At 58.3% G+C, this 20835-nt stretch overlaps 2 protein-coding genes across 2 annotated transcripts; one reads left to right on the plus strand and one right to left on the minus strand.

The window, feature by feature from the left end:
• Positions 1–4868: 4868 nt before the first annotated feature.
• On the minus strand, positions 4869–11128 carry CD177 (CD177 molecule). The gene is made up of 10 exons (XM_069456898.1): positions 11077–11128; positions 10850–10990; positions 10468–10653; positions 9114–9233; positions 8805–8921; positions 6752–6872; positions 5878–5930; positions 5512–5543; positions 5290–5409; positions 4869–5033 (listed from the first exon to the last, which is right to left on the minus strand). Exons 1-10 carry the CDS (start codon positions 11126–11128, stop codon positions 4869–4871), a joined length of 1107 nt encoding a protein of 368 aa, XP_069312999.1.
• Positions 11129–15399: 4271 nt separating this feature from the next.
• LOC138374186 (carcinoembryonic antigen-related cell adhesion molecule 3-like) lies at positions 15400–20636 on the plus strand. Its single transcript, XM_069456899.1, has 9 exons — positions 15400–15531; positions 16508–16867; positions 18106–18111; positions 18388–18499; positions 19361–19413; positions 19748–19779; positions 19882–20001; positions 20258–20299; positions 20571–20636. The coding sequence occupies exons 1-9, from the start codon at positions 15468–15470 to the stop codon at positions 20634–20636; spliced, it is 855 nt and encodes a 284-aa protein (XP_069313000.1). The 5' UTR covers positions 15400–15467.
• Positions 20637–20835: the final 199 nt, after the last annotated feature.

The following is a 20835-nucleotide window of genomic DNA, read 5'->3' on the forward strand; positions in this document are numbered from 1 at the left end:
CCTTTAAGCATTTTTCATGTGTCTAAACAAAATTGCAATGCTACGTCATGTTCCATATCTTTTCTTTCAGTCTGTCTTTCTTCCTTCCTTCCTTTCTTTCTTTCTTTCTTTCTTTCTTTCTTTCTTTCTTTCTTTCTTTCTTTTAGAGACAGGGTCTTGCTCTGTCACCCAGCCTAGACTGCAGTGGCCTTATCATAGCTCACAGCAACCTCAAACTCCTGGGCTCAAGAGTTCCTCCTGCCTCAGCCTCCTGAGTAGCTGGGACAACAGGCATGCGCCACCACATCCAGCCCCACAGTCTTTCTTGATCCTAGCTCTTCTCTGGTCTTTCTCAACAAGATGACACAAAACTCAGATTTCCATGGTCTGATGCCCTGCCACTTTGTTTATTTCCGTGCTCATTTCTTTTCTTTCTTTCTTTCTTTCTTTCTTTCTTTCTTTTTTTTTTTTTTGAGACAAAGTCTCACTCTTTTACCTGGGCTCGAGTGCCATGGTGTCAGTCGAGCTCACAGCAACCTCAAACTCCTGGATTCAAGCAATTCTCCTGCCTCGGGCTCCTGAGTAGCTGGGACTACAGGCGCACACCACCACGCCCAGCTAATTTTTTCTATTTGTAGTAGACACCGGGTCTTGTTCTTGCTCAGGCTGGTCTCGAACTGCTGACCTTAAGTGATCCCCTGCCTTGGCACGGCAGAGTGCTGGGGTTATAGGAGTGAGCCATGTGCCTGGCCCACATTTCTTCTAATTCCTTTCAAATCTAGCCACATCCATGGGCATGCATCAGGTCCGCCAATGCTTATCTCAGTGGAATGTTGGGGACTCAGGGCACAGTTATCATTGGAGCAAGATGGGGTGAGGTAGATGAATATCTAGGGGCACCTGCAGGGTGGGAGTGGGGATCTGGTTCTGCAGACAGTGGGAGCCATAGATAGTTCCATCAGGAAAGAGGCACAGTGACCATGTCAGGGCTCAGATGCACCTGTCGGGTCCTGCACCAGGCAAAGGTCAGGGTTCCGATTAGTGTTCTGGCCACCGACCCCTGGGCAGACATGGACAATGGCCTCTTTCTGCAGGGCAGGGCTTGGCCACCTTAGGACCCCCTGAGTCTTCCTAGGGCACAGAGAGTTCAAGGGTGACATGGGCATGAGGCCTTTCCCTGCAGAGGCTCGTTGGCCATGTTCTTCTGGCCCAGAGGGTGGCCTGTCTTGTTCCTATCACAACACCTAAGGGGCCCTTTGCTCGGAGGATTTGCAGAGGGGACTCAGCAGTGTGGGGTAGGATGGAGGTCTGGGCTCTGGGCCCTGAGGGTGTCACACTCTTCCTGGGTCATTTCAAATGGCTTCATCTGTTGTTTTAAAAATCATATACAAAACCATGTTTGTTGTAAATTCCAGCAATACAAATGTGTAAAATGAGGTGTCAAATCCCCAAACCCCACCCCTGCCCCAGTTCAACTTCCAGGGTGCAAGCACTGTTTACACTTAGTATGAATCTTCCTGCATTACTTTCTCATTTGTCCCACTCATAGTTTTTGTAGCCAAACATTGTTGAATTATTGCTTGGTAACTTTATTTTATGACGAAGCATGTGTGGTGGGCACTTTCTTCATTAGTACATGAAGATTTGCTCCAATCATGTGTTTTAACTGGTTCCCCACTATTCCGTTGCATGGCTACACTTTGCTGCTCTACCCATACGCCTTTGCGAGGTTTGAGGCTGCTTCATCCTGTGGCACTGGACCACGCCAGTGCCATGCTGCAGTGACCGTCCTCGTACACATCTCTTCCCGTGTGCAGTGTTGATCCTGGATCTCACTCATTCCACACGCATTTATGGGACACCCTGTGCCAAGCTGTGGGCTGGTCACTGGCTTCAGCAGAGACAGGACAGGCGCAGTCCTGCCTTCTCAGAGTCCCAGCTCAGGGAGGCTCTCAGAAGTGGATACTGGTCAACACCAGTCTGCAGGAGTGTATGAGAACGTTCATGGCCCATATCCTCTCCTTTCTTGGATTAATTCTGTGGGTGGAAAGTGCACATGTCCCTGTGTCCACCTCTCTGTCCACCACTCATCCTTTCAGGAAGAGCTATTGGCCACGCTCCTCGTGTAGAAGATGCCAGGACCCCTGAGATGCCCTGAGCAGCTCTCTTTGCTGGTCCCTCTGGGAGTTCTAGTTCCACAGGTGACCTGAGCCCAGGTGACCTCTGCAGAACCTGTGATTACCACCCAAGGCCGACAGTGAGCGGTGAGTGTTCTAGGAGGGGCTGTCACCTCCACATGCAGGGGCGGGGAAGACGGAGGGGAGCAGGTGGCTGACGACTTTGGCAGGTGGACGGCTAGGTCTGGGCTTGCAGGGAGGAGGGAAGGGAGAGTGTCCCAGGCAGTCACAGAAAGGCTGGAACCTGCCTTCGTGGAGCAAGAGCAGCAAGAAGCTCATCCAGGCTGCAGCTGGGGAGGGAAGATGTGGGGAGCGATGAGTCGGGGAGAATCAGCTGGGATTGAACTTGGGGGCTGGACGGGAGCAGAGGCGAGTTCTGTGTGTCTGTCCCCATCATGGATACGAGGAGGGGTGGAGCCGTGGGCAGTGCCTGGGTAGGTGGGTTTCCTGGTGCCTGCTCTTCCCCAGATCCCCCCATGCAAAGTCAGCATAGACCTGAGGCTGTGGTCTGGGGGAAGGGGCTGGTGGTCTGAGGCAGCCTGTGGTGCCCACTGACCCTTGGGGAGGGAGGAGATGGGTGAGGAACCCCCTGCACGTGGAAGCCTCCAGTGTGCGGAGCCGCAGGTTCCAATCTGGTGAGGTTCACGGACTCTTGCCTTGGGTGAGGGTGTCAGGACTGGGTGGTTGTCATTGTTCTGAAGTTTGCATGACGTGGACACAAGTGTCCAGGGACCCAGAGCACAAGGGCCTGGTGAGGGGAGGGGCGGACGGGGCTGAGCAGGTTCACGTGGTCAGAGTGGGAAGGACTCCTGGGGAGACGGAGCCTCAACCCCAACCTGTCAGAGCTGTGGCTGTGTCCATGAGAGATGACGACGGTGACCCAGGACAGAGATATTGAGTGTGAGGATAGGGCCAAGGGGACCCTGGTGGCTGCCCAGATGCAGGGTGTGAGGCAAGGCTCTGACCAAACCAAGTCACCCACCCCTGTGCACGTGGATGACCTCACGCTGAGCTTCCTCAGTGCTGTGTGTGACCAGCAGGGACACTGGATCATCTGGACCTGAGTCCCTGGAAGGGCAGGGCTGGGTCTGTAGGACCCAGGTTTCCTCCGTGGGTGTGATGTGGGCAGGAATGAATAAAATGGGGTGACAAGGCTTGACCTGGAGCAGCTGCCAGAGTAGCCGGAGGCCCAGCTCAGCTCAGCTTCCTGGGGCTCAGCTGGGGTCGGGGAGCAGGACGCTTTGTTCAGGGGCTTCTCCAGGCTGGGTGATGGGTGAGGTTCCAAGGTCAGGCACAGGGGCTCAGAAATTAATCATGGAAGGTTCCCAGTGTGTTGTAGGCAGAGAGGGCAGCCTGAGTCTCTGGGCCCCGGAGACTTGCCATGAGGTCAGCATGGGCTCTCAGCCTTGCCGAGGTCACACTCCGGCTACAGAAATCAGCCCTGCAGGGAGTGGCAATGGATGTGCCAACAATCATACATCCAGACACGTGCACAGGGCTCACAGTATATAAATCAGAGAAATCAGAGAAGAACCAGATTCTCCCTCCTTGCATATTTCTCAGGTAGAATAGAATGGCTGGCTTTTCCCGCAGTCCCTCCCTCCCTGCCTGCTCCCTGCTGCAGCCCCTGGGAAGCTGAGTCCCTGAGTCCCTGTCCCTGGTCCTGAAGAGCACAAACTACTGAAGGGCGACTGAGTCAGGATTTTCCAGTTACATCTGCACTCAGGCTCGCTCCCTTCCTCCCTCCCTCCCTCCCTCCCTCCCTCTCTCAAAACAGATCTATAGCTTACAGTCTTTTCATTTTAAAAAACCGATCGTTATTACCAAAGAGAAGGTGGAGCGGTAATGGGGAACATTCAGTGGCCTCTGTCTCCCTCTCTCAGCACCTGGAGGGGGCTGTAAACATTATTGCAGAAAATGACACCATAGTCAGGATGACCAAGTCCAGGCTGCCCCTGTGCTCTGTGTAATGAGCAATGAGCAAAGAGTGAAGATGGCCTTACGAAGTGTGGTGGGCAAGGGACAGTCCTCTCAATGATGTGCACATCTTCATCCCCAGAATCTATGAATTTGTCACATGGTAAAAAAAAAGAAAGGACTTTACAGATTAAATGAAAGATCCGGAGATTGGGAGAGTATTGTGGTTTAACCAATAAGCAGGTGGGTCCCATATAATTACAGTCCAGGTCTCCCTGATGGGGACAGACACACAGAACTCACCTCCGCTCCCGTCCAGCCCCCAAGGTCAACCCCAGCCTATTCTCCCTGACTCACCGCTCCCCACGTCTTCCCTCCCCAGCTGCAGCCTGGATGAGCTCCTTGCTGCTCTTGCTCCATGAAGGCAGGTTCCAGGAGGGACCCCCGTCCCCAGCCCCAGGACCTAGAGTCTGCCCAGGACTCAGCTGACTCTCTGGCTCAGGCTCCATGTCCTGCCCCCTCCACAGAGTTGGGGCTTAGGGGACCCTTCGTCAGCCCAAAGGAGCAGTTCCTGGAGGAAACTAAGAAGCCACTCCTGCTCTGTGGTCGATCCGGCAGTACACGTTTGTGTCAGGGTGTAGCAATTCCTGTAAAGCGAAAGAAGAGGCCTCTGACCCCTGCAGGCTTCTCAGAGTGGGGTGCCGCGTCTCCCAGCTCTGAGCCCACCGGGCTGCTCCGTGGCTGGACCCAGCTGTGCTCAGGGGGCTCCTGCTCCCAGGCCCCTCCCTGCTCTGCTCATCCCCTGTTCCCGTTTTCGCTACAGTGTCCTGAGTCTCCAAGCTCAGCCAGGTGTGGGGTGGTGGCAGATCCTGGGTCCCCCGGGGCCTGCGGAACCAGAACATTGAGGGCCACACTCACCTCATAGGTGGAGCCGGCTGCCCTGGGGCTGGGTCGGGGGCCCTGGGTGGGGAGAGAGAGCCACGTCAGGGGACAGGGAGGGAGGGTCATGGAGGCCGGGATGAGCCTGGAAGGGTCTTGTCTCTGACCAGCCAGGACTTACGTTCCGAGTCTCCTTTGGGTCGTTTCCCCTCAGGAGGGACCAGCCCTGCCTCCTGCACTCAGCCTCCCAGCCTGGACACGACCCCCCAGTCCCTGTCCTGTGCCCTCCCTGCACCCTTGTTAACCCAGGACCCTGACTGACGCTCCCAGCACCCACTCTGCTCCTGCTGGACTCCCGGGTCTCCTCAGGGTGGGTCAGGACAGGCTGTGAGTGGTCCTGGCCCTGAGGAGAGGCCCAGCTCCTGGCCAGGGTGGGCCTAACCTTGTCCTGGCCATTCTGGGGGAGGGAGGGTCTGTGCTGGGGGTTGACAGTCCCCCTGGCCTGAGCCTGCACGGCTGGGATCCCCTTGAGACGGGGCTGGGGAGGGGACGGGCTTACCGAGGGGGTGCGGCTGTCTGAGGGAGCAGGGCCTGGGGGCAGAGACAGGAGTTAGCTCCAGGGTGAGGAGAGACTGGGCCCCTCCTCCAGGAGGGCATGGGGTCCTCAGCTCCCAGAGAGTGGGGGGAGAGATCTCCCAACACTGTGGGGGCCTTTTGAGCAAGTGAGGCTGAGGAGGTGACCCGTGACCCAGAGGCCACAACTCGGGGTGGACCCAGCCAGTCAGGGTCCCCTGTGCTGATGTTCATGAGACTCCTCCTTGGAGCCCAGGGAAGGGGTCAGGGTCCCCAGGGGATGACTGGTAGGAGTGGACACTGTGGGGAGAGCCTTGGGGCTCCAGCCACACCTGGGGGGAAGGGCACTCACCAATGACAGACTGGGGGGGCTGCCGCTCCTTGAGGTCACGCTGGCCACTGGCCCTAGGAAAGGTCAGGCTCATTTGTGAGGGCGCAGGGTTAAAATCACAACTTTGGAGTTGGAACAGGGGACATGGGGGGACCCCATTTCCAGGGAGGGGTGTGGAGACCTCCCTTCTCCATCAGTTCTGTGGCAAGGGCAGGGGAGGGAGCTGAGGAAAGGCCTTAGGAGCCACCTCTGTCCTGGCCCAGAGGGAAGGACCCTCAGGCAGATGTGGGGCCAGAGGAGGGTTGGGCTGAGCAGAAGGTCCAGGCCCTGGGGGGGGCCGCGGGACTCTTGGGTCCTCCCTCAAATCGCCGTCCCTGCTGTGGCCAGACCCTTGGCTCAGGCCTGAATAGACTGACATGTGACCAAGCCTTGGCCTCTCTCTCCACCCACCGTGGCAAGAGACATAAGGACACTGCAGGACGTGCCGCCCCGGCCTGCCCAGCCTCTCCCACTCTCCACTGTGCCACCCTGGCCAGGACCCCCTCAGCCCCTGAGCCTGCAAGTCGCCCCTCCCTGGGTGGGTGGATCGAAATGGACAGCAGGGGGCGCCGTTTACTGGGCACTTACCCCAGGGGCGCTGCAGGGAGCTGTGAGGGAACTAGGGCACACTCAGGGCCTGTCCTCAGCTGTGCCTAATTCACAGAGGACCACGCTGCTGAGGAAGCAGCCAGGGCCAGCAGCTGGCAAGGGAGGGGCCGGACAGAGTGAGAGGGAAGGATCCCTGGGGGGGGCGGGAGGCCTGGGAGAGCCAGGCCCAGAACACAGGACGGGGTCTCCTTCCTCCTGCCTGGCTCCGCTGGGGGACAGGACGAGGATGGGGGGAAAGCCCTGGTACCTTCCAGTCCTTCTGAGGAACAGGACACACCCCAGGGCGGCCACCAGAGCCACCCCGGCCAGGACCCCAGTCACGATGCCAGCGATGGCCCCCAGGGAGAGGCCTGGGGCGTCTTCATTTGCTGAAAGGAGAAGAAATGGGATGAGCCCCAGGTCTGCTCCTGGGGAGACCACCAGGGCCCTTGCAGGAAGGGGTGTGGTTAGGGAGGAAGGAAATGCCACCACGTCCCTGTGCCGTTTGTTGTGTTGTCATCATAACCGACTCGACTCCCCTGCTCTCCGTGGTGGCATCATCTTCCGTCTCTCAGGTGACACCGTGGACTTGCTCTGACTCTACCTTCTCCACACGCAGCCTGTACCTCGCCCTGCCCTGGTGCCCTTAACGCCACTTTCCTCTCATGTCACGCCTCTCCCTGTTTCCTCTTTTCCATCGTGTGACAGTGTTGGCGGCAGGCCCTTCCCAGCCAGGTCAGCGCCGATTCGTGGTCATGATGTTCATTGGCTGCTTTCAGGTGGCTTCTCCGTGGCAGGCACAGGGGGAATAACTTGCCGACCCCTCCTCTGATCCTGCCCTCACCTTAGAGAGAGGGGCTGTGTGATATTGCGAAATATGTATTTGGCCTTCTACTGTGTTTCCTGACTTAGGACTTCTAAAAAGCAGTATCTTTTTGTGTGGTAATGATGGACTGCGGGTGGCAGCCCCATGGCAGCTTCAGGATGGGGCTGGTCACTGGAGAGACCAAGGCTGGATTAGAGGGGTGGCACTCTCAGCTGCACCCCCAACCTCTGGTGGGGGAGGAGACTGTACATCAAGATGATCACCTATAGCCCATGGTTTAATCAATCATGCCTGCATAATGGAGCCTCCATAGAAACCCAAAAGGACTGGGTTGGGAGAGCTTCCAGATAGCTCAACCCATGGAGGTTCGTGGGGGGGTGGTGCACCCAGGGACAGCATGGAAGCTCCACGCCTCCTGCCCCACACCTTGCCCGATGCATCTTGTCGTCTGTATTCTTTGTAATATCCGTCATAATAAACCGGTAAACACAAGTATGTGCTTGCCTTCGTTCTGTGAGCTGCTCTAGCAAATTGATTGAAGTCCAGTAGGGAGTCCTGGGAACCTCCCTTGAAGCTGGCTGGTCAGATGTTCCCAAGGCCTGAACTTGTGAGAAGGGAGATTTACTGGTGGGGCTGAGGCCTCACCCTGTGGGATCAGACGCAGTGTCACTTGTGAGTCAGGTCAGGACCACGGGGCCCTTATCTTCCGTGACTGTGGTGCTGCTGGCTTGGATGGAGGGCTGTGCCACTGGCTGTGGCTCTATGGACAGAGGACTGAGAGTGGCCTCGGGCCTGGGGCCATGCTCCTTCCTCAGAGATCTCAGCCAGCTGTCAGGTCCCACAGTGAGCTGTGCAAAGGGGACCACGCAGGGGACAGCTGTGACCCTCTGTAGAAGGTCGGGTGTCTTTGTTCAGGAGATGCTAAGGAGAGGGCGGCACCTCCCCTCTGACCCCAGACTGACCCCTGACTACTCCCCTGGACATCTCTGTAGCATCCGCACCAGGACCCTTTTCTCAGCCCACATGTCCTGCAACCTCATCGTCATGTGCAATGTTTCTCCCATTGACTTCTGTGTGACCTTGTCGTAGAGCTTCCTGTGATCAGGCCCCCTTCCTAGTACTGTTGCTTTACACACAAAAGAGGCGCTTTTTCCCATTAAATAATTTATTAGGGAATGAAGAAAGCCCAGCCAATCTTCATGACCTTGGACCTGATCAAGTTCCAACCTAAAGGATTTCTCAATGTGAAGAGGACTTTTACTTCCTGGTGTGTGGTCTGGTGTTAATCAAAGGCTGAGACTCTTACATTCTCTACAGTTATAAAATTTTGGCACTGCCACTTTTCTCCCTGCAGAGACTCCACAGGTGGATCTTTCTGTTTCTCCACGGGGGTGACATTGGCTGTGACATATGGGATGCCCCATACGTTAGCCAGGGTCATCCCGCCCAGGGCTGCGGTGCAGGGCACAGCCTCGCTGTTCAGCGCGGGACTCACCTTTCAGATTGCAGCTCTCCCTCAGTTCTATGGGCCCAATGTCCTGGGTCCCACTGAGCAGGTTGCAGCCTGGTTGGGACATGCATCCCTGGACGTACACTCTGGTGAACATGTCCCCTGAGGAAGGGGAGAGGGAGAGGCAGCCAGGCTGCTGCAGGGACCAGCTGACCCTCAGAGGGGACACTGCCCCAGGAAGCCAGGTCCCCCTCCTTCTGGGCCCCTCCCATGCCCCAGGTCCCCAGAGACTCAGATCTCAGTCCCAGACTTCCCCATTCAGCTCCCAAAGGAACCCCAATGTCCCCGGCGTACCTCCCGTGAGCCGGAGGACTCCATTGTAGCAGTGTGTGCTCCCCTGCGGACAGACCTCTGTCGCAGCCCCCACACAGCTCTCTGTAGAAAAGCAGACTGGGCACCGCGAGGACCCTGGGGCTGGGGAGGTGACAGACAGAGTGAGGGGACACTGAGAGGGCTCTGGATTTGGATCAGATGCCTTCGCTCCACCCCGCTTTTGCTGGCCACAATCTCCCAATGTCCCTTCCTCTGGCTCCTCTCGCACAGCTCCAGTGTGGGGAATTAGGGATGTGAGGCCGGTGAAACAGGAAGTGAGCAGGATATGAGATCTGGGGAGAGGCCGGGCACAGTGGCTCACGCCTGTAATCCCAGCATTCTGAGAGAATCACTTGAGCCCAGGAGTTTGAGACCAGCCTGGGCAACATAGCAAGACCCTGTGTCTAAAATATTTTTTTAAAACTTAGCTGGGCATGCTGGCACACAGCTGTAGTTACCAGCTACTTAGGAGGCTGAGACACAAGGATCGCTTGAGCCCAGGAGCTGGAGGCTGCAGTGAGCTATGATCGCACCACTGCACGCCAGCCTGGGTGACAGAGCGAGACCCTGTCTCTAACAATGGCAACAACAACAAAAGTCTGGGGAAGAGGCACTTGGGGCTGAGTAGGGAAGGGGGTGCTGAGGTGCAGGGGGTGGGGGCGGGGCCTGCTGAGGCTGCACACAGACAGCCTTGGTCAAGTCTGAACCGGGAACCTTGTCTGAACCTCAACCAACTCTGAACGGGAAGTCTGGCCTTCTGAGGCTAGACATGGACACAGACTCCTTGGTCAAGGCAGGGAGGGGTCCCCTGGAAGGAGCTCACGGCTTCACCTGCAAGTCCTACTAAACAGTTAAGGAACCCGAGAGAGACTCTCATTCAAAAACTATTCCGGAGAAGAGAAGCGCAAAACACAGCCCCAAACTCTATTACAGCACCCAACACGGACAGTGGGAAGGTACAAAGCATCTGACTTAGGAACAGGAAATGCAAAAACCCTCCGGGAGGCATTGGTGAAGCTAATCCAACAGTACAGAAGAAAGGAGAACGCTGGATGACCAGGTTAGGACGGTCGCCAGAGTGTGCGGTTGATGGTTTCACATGAGAAATCAGGCCAGGTTGCTGCTCCAGGACTGTCAGCAGAGGCTGGACAGGGGAGCCCTGGGCGGTCGGGGGACAGGGCGGTGGCAGAGATCCGGAGTGAGTGCAGAAGAGATGGGGAAGGACTGAGCCAGGGGGCCAAGGGGCCGTCAGGAAGGGACCCAGCCAGTGAGCCACGCCCTCCGCCGCCCCCTCCCTGGCCCGCTCCGCTCCTTGGGGCCCTCCTCCCGCGGGCACCTGTTTGGAGGGGCGGGGCCCAGACCGGCGCGCTGTTGGAGAGGTCATTGCAGAGGTCCCTCTGGCGGCACACGTGGGTGTAGGAGACAGTGGAGAGGCCGGGGCCTGTCCTGTGCTCCGTGACTCGAACCTCGTGGTCCTCCTCCTCCGTGCAGCCCTTGCTGATCACCATCAACACCTGTGGTCCTGAGGAGAGAGGGCGGCAGGTGGGGTGGGATCAGGAGTCCAGGGTCCTGGAGGAAGAGGCTGCATCGTGGCTTGGGGTGAGAGGCTGCAGAGGAGGCGCCTGGGAACCCAAGGGGTTGCACCTGCTGGGGAGGGGACTCCTGCGACCCTGCACGGGAGGCAGGAGGGCTGAGCGCCAGGGGCAGGACCTTCTCACCGTTCTCAATGAGCATCAGCGTGTCTTGGCAACCCCAGCCACGGTCACATTCTTTCTGTTCAGCTGTCCACTGGCGGGGCAGGTCCGAGACATTGTACACAGCCTTATGTGCCAGCGACTGGCAGAGCAGGGCCTGCACTCCTGGGGTGGGAAGAGCAAATCCGTTTCAGCAGAGCTCCCCTCCATTCCTGCAGGAAAAACCTCTCCAGGTCAGCGTCCTCACTCACCTGGCAGCGGGAAGGTGACCCCCAGGAGGGCCAGCAGGAGGGCAGAACTCATGACCAGTGTGCAGCAGAAAATTCCCTACCGCCCTTTCAACCAGGAAACAAGCCCTTTATAGGGCCCTGAGCCAGCAGCCCAGGAAACGGGTGGGGAGGGAAAGGTCTTGCTAACCCGAGGCCGGGGCCGAACCCTCTGAGTCTCAACCACTTGAAGGGCCTGCCTCCCAGGGCCCCTCCTCCCTCAGACCCCGGGGTCCAGGCCCCAGCTCCCCCCACAATTAGAAACCGAGGCAGCCTGACTCCAGGGCCCCCTGGTCGGGATGCCTGGCCCTCTTCCCCCCTGCGCCCAGCTACGTGGGTCCCCACCCCCACCCTGCTTCAGAGCAGTTTGGGAAGGCAGTTTCCTCACCCCTCATGGCACCATGGCCACCTTCTGGCCTCAGGTGGGGAAATGGCCCAACTGCCTGTGAGGACATTGTGCAGGGGGCACTGGCTGGTCCCCACATTCTTCCTGCCCCAGCCTGCGCTCCCCGGGCTGCCCCTCCTCTTCTTTCTCTGTCCTTCCTATGTGGCTTTCCTTTCCATTTCCCCTTTCGTGACTTTCGTTTAGGCTTCCTCTTCTGTCCTCTCCCCTGCTGGCACAGCCTGGGCCCCGGGCCCCACTTCTTGCCACCAGGAAGGATTAAGGTGTGGCAGGGGGAGAGGTGGGAGTGGAGACCAGGCCTGGGCTGAGGAATGAAGGTGGGTCCTGACAAAGCAAAGTTTCTTTGCTGGAAACAGGTGGGGGCAGTGGGGGCTGGAAAGCCAGCTCTTCAGAAAACAGGAGCAAACCCCGCCTTGTCACGCTGGCCTGTTTCTGTGGTGTAAATATTCCCAACGTGTCTGATTTTAAGCTACCGACAGTTTAATACCCAGCTGGAAAAATTCCGAGCTATTTAACATGGGCTTTCACGTACAAACCAGCTCTAGCACACTGGGCAGGTAGGAGGGAGACAGGAGGGAATGAGGGGTGTGTGCCAGTGACAACAGAGGGAAGAGGTGGGTGCATGTGACAGAGAGAGGACAGGCAGAAGACGGAGGGCGAGAGCAAGCATAGTGGAGAAAGAGAAATGAATATGTAACTTGTGATTATAGGTTTATTTTTGACATCTCTACACATTCCATCTTTATTTGTGTTTGCAAGTTTCTTATTCTGCTACCCAGGCAGGGACATGTTTGTCTGATCTCCTACTGTGTCCACACCCCCTACATGGCATGTAGTAGATGCTCGGTAAATGCTTGTTGATTGAATAAATGAATGAATAGAAAGGGAAAGATGGCAACAGAGCCGTCCCCGCAGTTAATTCAGGTCGTGCGGTGTGGCAGCCTCGGCCCCTCCCCAGCGATTCGCACTGTTGCTGTGGGAGCGGCACCTCCGCCATTGTGCATGGCCTGAAGCAGTGTTCCTACCTCCACTAGGGCTCCACTCACAGCTCTGACCATCTGGACATTGTCAGGAGGACTCTAGCATGGGCTCAGGGACAGCGCAAGAGAATCAGCTACTGAGAGCAACCCGGAGCTGGAAGAGCTGGTCGATGAGCCGGAGCTGGGCTCCTGTAGGACACCAGTCCAGGCCACACTGGACCTGATCCGGGCACCCCTGAGACACAGCTCATCCTGGGGCCTCCTCCCTGGTGACACATCAGGGTCCCTCAGGATCAAGCTGTCCAGAGAGTGCAGCACCTTGGACAGCACCAATCTCAGCTTCACCCTTCTCCCCTCACAGGGATCCAGACTCAGAACACATGGCGAGGCCAGTGAGGCCAGAGATTGAGAGGGGGCGGCGACCACAGGGGCAGCTGCCTGGAATGGGAGCGGGTCGGGGCACCAACCTAGGCAGCAGCAGAGGCCCAGGGAGAAGGTGGTGCAGGAAGGAAAACCCAGGCTTGGGCAGGAGAGGAGAGGAGGACACAGGCTCTGTGGGGTGCAGCGCAGTGTGGGACAGTGTGTGACGCCATCTCAGCAGGTGAGGCCAGGCGCAGGTGAACAGGAGAGGAAGCAGCTCCACCTCCCCCGACCCAGGACATGAAGTGTGTGGTGCTGTGTCCCCAGAGTCTAGGTCCCCTCTTCTGGCCCCAGGGAATGAGAAGTGAAGTTGCCTTGTCCCTCCTTCCCCTTCTGCTCCCTTGACACTGACCTTCCTCTCCTGCCCCTCCATCTTCCACTCCCAGAACTGTGCCCAGCGCTCAGCCCCAGACATCACTGCTCCCCAGGGACACGCACAGTGCAACCTACGGCAGACAAACACAGACAGATCGGGACTCACAGAGCTGGAACCTGATGGAACTTTTTTTTTTTTTTCTTTTTCTTTTTTTTTTTTTTTTTGCAACAGTGTCTTGTTCTGTTGCTCTGGTTAGAGTTTAGAGTGCAGTGGCCTCATCGTAACTCTCTACAACCTCAAGCTCCTGGGCTCAAGCAACCCTCCTGCCTGCGCCTCCCTAGTAGCTGGGACCACATGTGTGCACCACCTCGCCTGGCTAATTTTTCTATTTTTTGTAGAGACAGGGTCTCACTCTTGCTCTGACTGGTTTTAAACTTCGGGCCTCTAGCGATCCTTCCGCCTCGGCCTCCCAAAGGGCTGGGATGGAGCTTGGACAACACATAGGCAAGACCCCACGGGAAATGTCTACTCATGGATGGTGAAGAGAACATGCTGCCTGGCCCGCTCCCTGCCTCTGCCCTCTACACTTTCCCCACTGCCCACCAGGGGGCGGCAACGTCCCCCAGCTGGAGCCTCCCGGGGCACCGACCTCAGCCAGGCAGAGTCTGACCCTCACCCCCAGTGCCTCAGTTGACTGTGCTGCTCGCTCTCCAAGCTCCCCACACCACTCTGTCACCTCCTCCGCCACCAGGCATCCACCACCTGAAGGCCGCTCCCCCTGCAGGCGGCTCCTGCACTGCACACCTGCGTCCTCTCCAAAAGGGCACTTTCCCTCATGACCTTCTCTCCAGCGTCACCACCTATCTCTGCACCTGCTCACCAAATGCCGCCCGGCTGCGCCTGTCCTGGTCCCTGGGGAATCAGGGCCCAGCCCGGAGCTGACACAGAAGAGGGGCTCCTTGATGGTGGAAGCCAATGGACCAGACACATGGTGACCTGCCCCACAGTGTGCAAAGACAGGGCACAGGCACCTTGCAGGGTGTGACCACCTGGCCCCTGCTCTCTGGCAGATGTGGGGCCTCGACCCCTCATGACTGGGGAGGGAGGACACAGCTCGACAGGTGGACAGGGGTGAGGGAGGAGCCCCTTTGCTCCCAGGCTCAGCCCACACCCACCGCCTCCTGAGTTGTGAGCAACTTGACCCCCCTCACACCCACGGGCTCTCTGGCCACTGCCTGTCCTTCCTCTGCACAGAGGGGCTCGACCAGGCTCCGAAACTCTCCAGGCCAGACCCCAGGTGAGTGAGCACAGGGAGGGCTGGGATGATCCTGGCCACAGAGGCCGTCAGGAGTCAGCATGGTTCTATCCAGGTCTGAACCCCTGCTCTGCCCACCCGCCCCCAACTAACCAACAAGCACAGGCCCCTCTGCCCAGGACACATGAGAGCCTGACACTGCACACGTCCAGGAAGGACAGTTCCCTCTGGGACTCTCAGGTCCTGGAAGCTGTGACCAGGTTAAACCCAATGAGAGAGGGAGGGTCCCTGTCACCAATCATCACTCAGCTTGACTGATGCATGGCGAGGGTGCAATCCCTGGGACAGGGTTCCTGGTGGAGGCCCCGCCCTGCTCCTGCTCTGAAGAACCAGGTGGGGATGGGAGAGGGCAGCAGGGGTGGGGATGGGAGAGGGCAGCAGGGGTGGGGCTCCCAGTGCACCCCAACCCGCAGCCGTGGGGACGACAGGACCCTGAGGGCCCAGGGCTGTGCTCACCCAACTAACAGGTTGTGTGTGTGTGTGTGTCTATGTGTGTGCTTGTGTGCATATCTACCTCTGTGTGTGTGTGTGTCTATGTGTGTGCTTGTGTGCATATCTACCTCTGTGTGTGTGTGTGTGAGTCTCCTACTTGTGTGTGTGTCTGTGTGTGTGTGTGTGTGTGTGTGTGTAAAGGTTGGGGTGACAGAATCCTTGCTGAAAAAGGCAAAGGCCTCAGCAGTTTTCAGGGGCCTGAAATGTGGACAGAGGGAAAGGGGAAGGACGGACAAGGGAAGCAAGACTGAGAGGGGAGGGGACAGGGAGTTGTCCTCGGCACAGACCCCGCCCCAGTCCCATGACCCAGGAAAGTGCTCCTGCCCCAGGAGGAGGCTCAGCACAGAGGGAGGAAGGACAGCAGAGCTGACTCCTCGGAACAGCTGTGCTCGGGAGCGTTCCTGGAGCCCAAGCTCTTCTGCACAGAGGACAGAACAGGCAGCAGAGACCATGGAGCCCCCCTCAGCCTCTCCCTGCAGAGGGCGCGTCCCCTGGCAGGGGCTCCTGCTCACAGGTGAGAGGGACAATACCCTGGGGGTGGGGGTTGGGAGGAGGGAGCGCAGACACCGGCTGGGGTCTCCTGGGAAGGACTGGGCTCTGAGAGGGACAGAGAGCTTCTGTTGGAGCCTGAAGAGGGGAGGTGACAACAAAGGGAAAGAGGATGTCACAACAGGAAAGTCACATTGAACTGGAATTGGAAAGAGGCAGGACAGTCTCGATTGTTCTGTGTTCTCCAGGCTAATCATCAATGGTCACTACATTTTGAAAATGGTAACAACTATATCAGGGTGACGCTTCAAGTAAACATAACCAGGGGCACTAAACATGGCCCTTACCCGGCAGTGTCAGATATTATCTTTTGTTCATTGTGAAATAAACACCAGGACGTGGAGGGCCCTGGGAACGCTCATTCACTCACCCACAGGTGTCCGCAGCCTGTCCCAGGCTCTGGGGCACAACAAAGGTCAGACACGTCCCTGCCCTCACGGAGCTCATGTCCCAGTGGGAGGAAGACAGACAAGCAGAGACATCTTGAATGTGAGGCCAGCTGTGGACAAGAGCCACGGACGGAACAGGCAGGGAAAGGTCAGGAAGGGAAGACCCAGGGTCCCTAGAAGAGGTGGCCAGGGAAGGTCCCTCCCAAGGATGGCCCTGAGTGTGAGCAGGGATCTGAGGGCAGTGGGAGGTGAGCCGTGCAGACACCTGGGAAGAGGATTCCCAGCAGGGGCATGGTCAGTCCAGAGGCGCTGGAGTGATGGTGGTCACACTGCTGACCTTGGCCTAGAGGACACACTCACACACTCACAGACTCACACACAGACACACAGTCCCCCACACACTCACACAGTCATACACTCACACACACACACACACACTCACACACATGCCCCAAGGCTGAGGGTGAAGAGACCTGCTCAGGACCCAGGCCCCATCTTTCCATCCCGATTCCAAGGTCCCAATATGGATTGATTCTCTCTCCTCCCTCCTAGTCTCACTTGTAACCTTCTGGAACCCGCCTGCCACTGCCCAACTCACTATGGAATCCGTGCCGCCCAGTGCTGTGGAGGGGAAGGACGTTCTTCTACTCGTCCACAATCTGCCACAGAATACTTATGGCTACAGCTGGTACAGAGGGGACAAGGTGGACAGCAGCTACCGAATTGTATCATATGTAACAGGCACTCAAGTAAACACCACAGGGCCTGCATACAGTGGTCGAGAGACAATTTACCCCAATGGATCCCTGCTGTTCCAGAACGTCACCCTGAATGACACAGGACACTACACTCTACTCCTTATAAAGACAGATCTTCAGTATGAAGAAGTAACTGGACAGATCCGCGTGTACCGTGAGTGATTCCCTGTGACCTCTGGGTGTTGGGGGGGTCAGTTCTACTTCACACACACGGACTTGTGAGGCCTGGACTGTGCCTGCCTCCCCCTCTGCATCATGTCCCATGTTGGGGTTTGGGCATTTAGGGCAGGACACACACTGGGGAGACAAACTTCAGAAGATCAGAATCCTTTCCTGCGTCCAGACCCTGCAGACAGTCCCTACAGAGGAAGGAGCAGTGTGACGGGTACCTCAGCAGGCATCAGCCTCAGTGCAGCCCCCAGGACCTCCCCATGGACATGACCCTGAGAAGGTCCCTGTAGGACCTGGTCAGGGCCTGGCCTGAGGGTCCCCCTGGATCCTCCCAGAGAAGCTCAGGCCCAGGGCTCCTGAGTCCATCCGGTGGATCCCCAATGGCCAGAGTCTGCAGGTCACAGAGAGGGTGGGGCTGTCCCGGGACCACAGTGTACTTGGCATAGACCCCGTCAGGAGGGAGGATGCTGGGAGTAGAGGTGTGAGGTCTCCACACCAGTCAGCTCCAGCAGAAGTGGCCCCCTCAGGCTGACCATGAAATGTCGGTGATCTCGGTCCCTGCACTCCTTGGCTTGTATATTTCACTGCTGGGGGGATGTAAAATGATCTGAGCCGGGAAGAGTGAGGGACTCCCTCAGAGCCTGTGGAGCAGCTGGATAATCCTGCCATTAGACTAACCTGGTTGCTACCCTGGCTCTGATATGGACCAGGTGTTCCACCTTGAGCAAGGCGCTCGACCTCCTGAACTTTGGTTTCCTTATTTGTAAAATTAGAACACCTGGATCTCAAAGTCGTTGTGAGGGTGGTTATTAGGAGATTAATGAAATTAAAGCACTTAGCACAGGGTCGTACCCAGTCAGGGCTCAATCAGTGACACCAACTGGCACTGTTAGTTTTATTCACACTGTTTTTAATAGCTGTTAAGTCAAGCCACTTGTTTTGTTGTTACCGGTTCTGTGATCTTCATTGACTTACTGAGGCACTTTAAGTCTCAGATTCTAAATCTGCAGAACGGGGGGAGACACCCCCTCTCCCTAAGGTGAGGGCAGGATCAGAGGAGGGGTCGGCAAGTTATTCCCCCTGTGCCTGCCACGGAGAAGCCACCTGAAAGCAGCCAATGAACATCATGACCACGAATCGGCGCTGACCTGGCTGGGAAGGGCCTGCCGCCAACACTGTCACACGATGGAAAAGAGGAAACAGGGAGAGGCGTGACATGAGAGGAAAGTGGCGTTAAGGGCACCAGGGCAGGGCGAGGTACAGGCTGCGTGTGGAGAAGGTAGAGTCAGAGCAAGTCCACGGTGTCACCTGAGAGACGGAAGATGATGCCACCACGGAGAGCAGGGGAGTCGAGTCGGTTATGATGACAACACAACAAACGGCACAGGGACGTGGTGGCATTTCCTTCCTCCCTAACCACACCCCTTCCTGCAAGGGCCCTGGTGGTCTCCCCAGGAGCAGACCTGGGGCTCATCCCATTTCTTCTCCTTTCAGCAAATGAAGACGCCCCAGGCCTCTCCCTGGGGGCCATCGCTGGCATCGTGACAGGGGTCCTGGCCGGGGTGGCTCTGGTGGCCGCCCTGGGGTGTGTCCTGTTCCTCAGAAGGACTGGAAGGTACCAGGGCTTTCCCCCCATCCTCGTCCTGTCCCCCAGCGGAGCCAGGCAGGAGGAAGGAGACCCCGTCCTGTGTTCTGGGCCTGGCTCTCCCAGGCCTCCCGCCCCGCCCCCCCAGGGATCCTTCCCTCTCACTCTGTCCGGCCCCTCCCTCGCCAGCTGCTGGCCCTGGCTGCTTCCTCAGCAGCGTGGTCCTCTGTGAATTAGGCACAGCTGAGGACAGGCCCTGAGTGTGCCCTAGTTCCCTCACAGCTCCCTGCAGCGCCCCTGGGGTAAGTGCCCAGTAAACAGCGCCCCCTGCTGTCCATTTCGATCCACCCACCCGGGGAGGGGCGACTTGCAGGCTCAGGGGCTGAGGGGGTCCTGGCCAGGGTGGCACAGTGGAGAGTGGGAGAGGCTGGGCAGGCCGGGGCGGCACGTCCTGCAGTGTCCTTATGTCTCTTGCCGCGGTGGGTGGAGAGAGAGGCCAAGGCTTGGTCACATGTCAGTCTATTCAGGCCTGAGCCAAGGGTCTGGCCACAGCAGGGACGGCGATTTCAGGGAGGACCCAAGAGTCCCACGGCCCCCCCAGGGTCCTGCCCACGCGGCTGGCTGGGCTTTCCCTGCAGGGCCTGGACCCTCCGCTCAGCCCAGCCCTCCTCTGGCCCCACATCTGCCTGAGGGTCCTTCCCTCTGGGCCAGGACAGAGGTGGCTCCTAAGGCCTGTCCTCAGCTCCCTCCCCTGCCCTCGCCACAGAACTGATGGAGAAGGGAGGTCTCCACACCCCTCCCTGGAAATGGGGTCTCCCCATGTCCCCTGTTCCAACTCCAAAGTTGTGATTTTAACCCTGCACCCTCACAAATGAGCCTGACCTTTCCTAGGGCCAGTGGCCAGCGTGACCTCAAGGAGCGGCAGCCCCCCCAGTCTGTCATTGGTGAGTGCCCTTCCCCCCAGGTGTGGATGGAGCCCCAAGGCCCTCCCCACAGTGTCCACTCCTACCAGTCATCCCCTGGGGACCCTGACCCCTTCCCTGGGCTCCAAGGAGGAGTCTCATGAACATCAGCACAGGGGACCCCGACTGGCTGGGTCTGCCCCGAGCTGTGGCCTCTGGGTCACGGGTCACCTCCTCAGCCTCACTTGCTCACAAGGCCCCCACAGTGTTGGGAGGTCTCTCCCCCCACTCTCTGGGAGCTGAGGACCCCATGCCCTCCTGGAGGAGGGGCCCAGGCTCTCCTCACCCTGGAGCTAACTCCTGTCTCTGCCCCCAGGCCCTGCTCCCTCGGACAGCCGCACCCCCTCGGTAAGCCCGTCCCCTCCCCAGCCCCTTCTCAAGGGGATCCCAGCCGTGCAGGCTCAGGCCAGGGGGACTGTCAACCCCCAGCACAGACCCTCCCTCCCCCAGAATGGCCAGGACAAGGTTAGGCCCACCCTGGCCAGGAGCTGGGCCTCTCCTCAGGGCCAGGACCACCCACAGCCTGTCCTGACCCACCCTGAGGAGACCCGGGAGTCCAGCAGGAGCAGAGTGGGTGCTGGGAGCGTCAGTCAGGGTCCTGGGTTAACAAGGGTGCAGGGAGGGCACAGGACAGGGACTGGGGGGTCGTGTCCAGGCTGGGAGGCTGAGCTCAGGAGGCAGGGCTGGTCCCTCCTGAGGGGAAACGACCCAAAGGAGACTCGGAACGTAAGTCCTGGCTGGTCAGAGACAAGACCCTTCCAGGCTCAACCCGGCCTCCATGACCCTCCCTCCCTGTCCCCTGACGTGGCTCTCTCTCCCCACCCAGGGCCCTCGACCCAGCCCCAAGGCAGCCGGCTCCACCTATGAGGTGAGTGTGGCCCTCAATGTTCTGGTCCCGCAGGCCCCGGGGGACCCAGGATCTGCCACCACCCCGCACCTGGCTGAGCTTGGAGACTCAGGACACTGTAGCGAAAACGGGAACAGGGGATGAGCAGAGCAGGGAGGGGCCTGGGAGCAGGAGCCCCCTGAGCACAGCTGGGTCCAGCCACAGAGCAGCCCTGTGGGCCCAGAGCTGGGAGACTTGGCACCCCACTCTGAGAAGCCTGCAGGGGTCAGAGCCCTCTTCTTTCGCTTTACAGGAATTGCTACACCCTGACACAAACGTGTACTGCTGCATGGACCACAGAGCAGGAGTGGCTTCTTAGTTTCCTCCAGGAACTGCTCCTTTGGGCTGACAAAGGGTCCCCTAAGTCCCCAACTCTGTGGAGGGGACAGGACATGGAGCCTGAGCCAGAGAATCAGCTGAGTCCTGGGCAGACTCTGGGGTCCTGTGGCTAGGGATGGGGGTCCCTCCTGGATGTCTGCAGACCTGGACAGGCTGCCAGGCTCTGGGACGGCCAGGAT

Source organism: Eulemur rufifrons, chromosome 24 (assembly GCF_041146395.1).
Source record: "Eulemur rufifrons isolate Redbay chromosome 24, OSU_ERuf_1, whole genome shotgun sequence".
Taxonomy (NCBI): Eukaryota; Metazoa; Chordata; class Mammalia; order Primates; family Lemuridae; genus Eulemur; species Eulemur rufifrons.

Coding starts and splice junctions, on each gene's coding strand:
- CD177 (XM_069456898.1), bottom strand. CDS start 11,128: ATGAGTTCTGCCCTCCTGCTGGCCCTCCTGGGGGTCACCTTCCCGCTG. Junction 10,654..10,849: donor GCTGATGCTCATTGAGAACG/GTGAGAAGGTCC, acceptor CTCTCTCCTCAG/GACCACAGGTGTTGATGGTG. Junction 5,410..5,511: donor CAGACAGCCGCACCCCCTCG/GTAAGCCCGTCC, acceptor TCCCTCCCCCAG/AATGGCCAGGACAAGGTTAG.
- LOC138374186 (XM_069456899.1), top strand. CDS start 15,468: ATGGAGCCCCCCTCAGCCTCTCCCTGCAGAGGGCGCGTCCCCTGGCAG. Junction 18,500..19,360: donor TTCCTCAGAAGGACTGGAAG/GTACCAGGGCTT, acceptor GACCTTTCCTAG/GGCCAGTGGCCAGCGTGACC. Junction 19,414..19,747: donor GCCCCCCCAGTCTGTCATTG/GTGAGTGCCCTT, acceptor CTCTGCCCCCAG/GCCCTGCTCCCTCGGACAGC.